This window comes from Microtus ochrogaster, unplaced genomic scaffold, assembly GCF_000317375.1.
Source record: "Microtus ochrogaster isolate Prairie Vole_2 unplaced genomic scaffold, MicOch1.0 UNK213, whole genome shotgun sequence".
Taxonomy (NCBI): Eukaryota; Metazoa; Chordata; class Mammalia; order Rodentia; family Cricetidae; genus Microtus; species Microtus ochrogaster.
In genome coordinates this window covers 2,007-3,308 of record NW_004949311.1, presented here as the reverse complement: position 1 = coordinate 3,308, position 1,302 = coordinate 2,007, and the positions used below count along the sequence as shown (strand labels likewise).

General features: G+C 50.6%; 1 protein-coding gene across 1 annotated transcript in view; it reads left to right on the top strand.

Moving 5' to 3' along the window:
* Positions 1 to 1,302, top strand: part of LOC101981544 (E3 ubiquitin-protein ligase RNF213-like) — a gene marked incomplete at its 3' end in the record, with an annotated part of 14,919 nt that overhangs the window by 12,349 nt on the left and 1,268 nt on the right. Inside the window, exons 10-11 of the mRNA XM_026778502.1 lie at positions 671 to 851; positions 1,074 to 1,275. Coding sequence (XP_026634303.1) covers positions 671 to 851; positions 1,074 to 1,275 — 383 coding nt within the window. The remainder of the gene's footprint in view (positions 1 to 670; positions 852 to 1,073; positions 1,276 to 1,302) is intronic.

The following is a 1,302-nucleotide window of genomic DNA, read 5'->3' as shown; positions in this document are numbered from 1 at the left end:
CTCTAGGTGTCTCCATTTGGAGCCTGTCTTAGTTGGAGTGACAATTGCTGTGATGAAACAGGATGACCAAAAGCAAGTTGAGGCAAAAAGGGTTCATGTGGTTTATTTCTTCCTCAGCACTGCTCATCATCAAAGGAAGTCAGGACAGGAACTGAAGCAGGGCAGAGACCCAGAGGCAGAGCTGATGCAGAGGCCATGGAGGGCTGCTGCTTTACTGACTTGCTCCCCACAGCTTCCTTGGCCTTCTTTCTTATTCAATCCAGGACAACCATCCCAAATATGGCAGCACCCACAATGGGCTGGGCTCTCCTCCATTGATCACTAATTAAGAAAATGACCTACAGCTAGATCTTATGGAGGCATTTTCTTAATCAAGGCTCCCTCTGGGAATCCAGCTGGTGACAAGTTGACATAAGACTACCCAGTACAGGATCTGAAAAGTATGATGGCATTAGAGCCTCCCTCTTCTTGAATCCAAAAACCGGGTTTTAAGAGAACTGGAATCACTGAAAACTTGCCAGCACATCTGGTAGAGGCAAGACCTTAATACCAGGCTCTTAAAGTGTGTCAGCTGGTGGGACTGTATCTGTGAGCCTCGTTCCCTCACCTTGATCAAACAGCATGGAGCAAGCCCTAGCTGGCTGCTAAGGAATAACCCTGTCATTTCCAGGTGAGATCAAGCTACCAAAAGATTACTGCAGCTCCGACTTGGATCTGGATGTTGAATTTGAGGTCATCCTTCCACGGCGACGGGGCCTGGGCCTCTGTGCAACTGCCTTGGTCAGCTACTTGATTAGCCTGCACAATCAAATGGTCAACACGGTGCAGAAGTTCTCCACGGAAAACAGCAGGTGTGTGCCCAAGTCAACAGAGCTTGGTGCTTGTCCAGCCCTAGGCTTCTGAGCCCCTGCCAACTTCTGCTCTTCCATGGCAGACCCTCCCTTGGCCACTCTCTCCAGAGTCCTGCGCAGACTTAAAGCTTTCCCCTGCTCAGTTCACAGAGCCTGAAGCAGGGGTGTCTGCATGTGTCTGTGTCTGCTTTTGATATCAATCATGTGGCTTGTGTCCCTCAGCTATTCTGTAGACACCTCTGAGGTTACTGACCTGCATGTCATCCACTACGACGTGGAACGGGACCTGATTCCACTGATCGTCTCCAACTGCCAGTACCAAGTGCAGCAAGGTGGAGAAACCTCACAAGAGTTTGACCTGGAGAAGATCCAGCGGCAGATCAGCAGCCGCTTCCTCCAGGGCAAGCCCAGGCTGACCCTGCAGGTAGGCTGAGCCTCTGCTAGTTATATG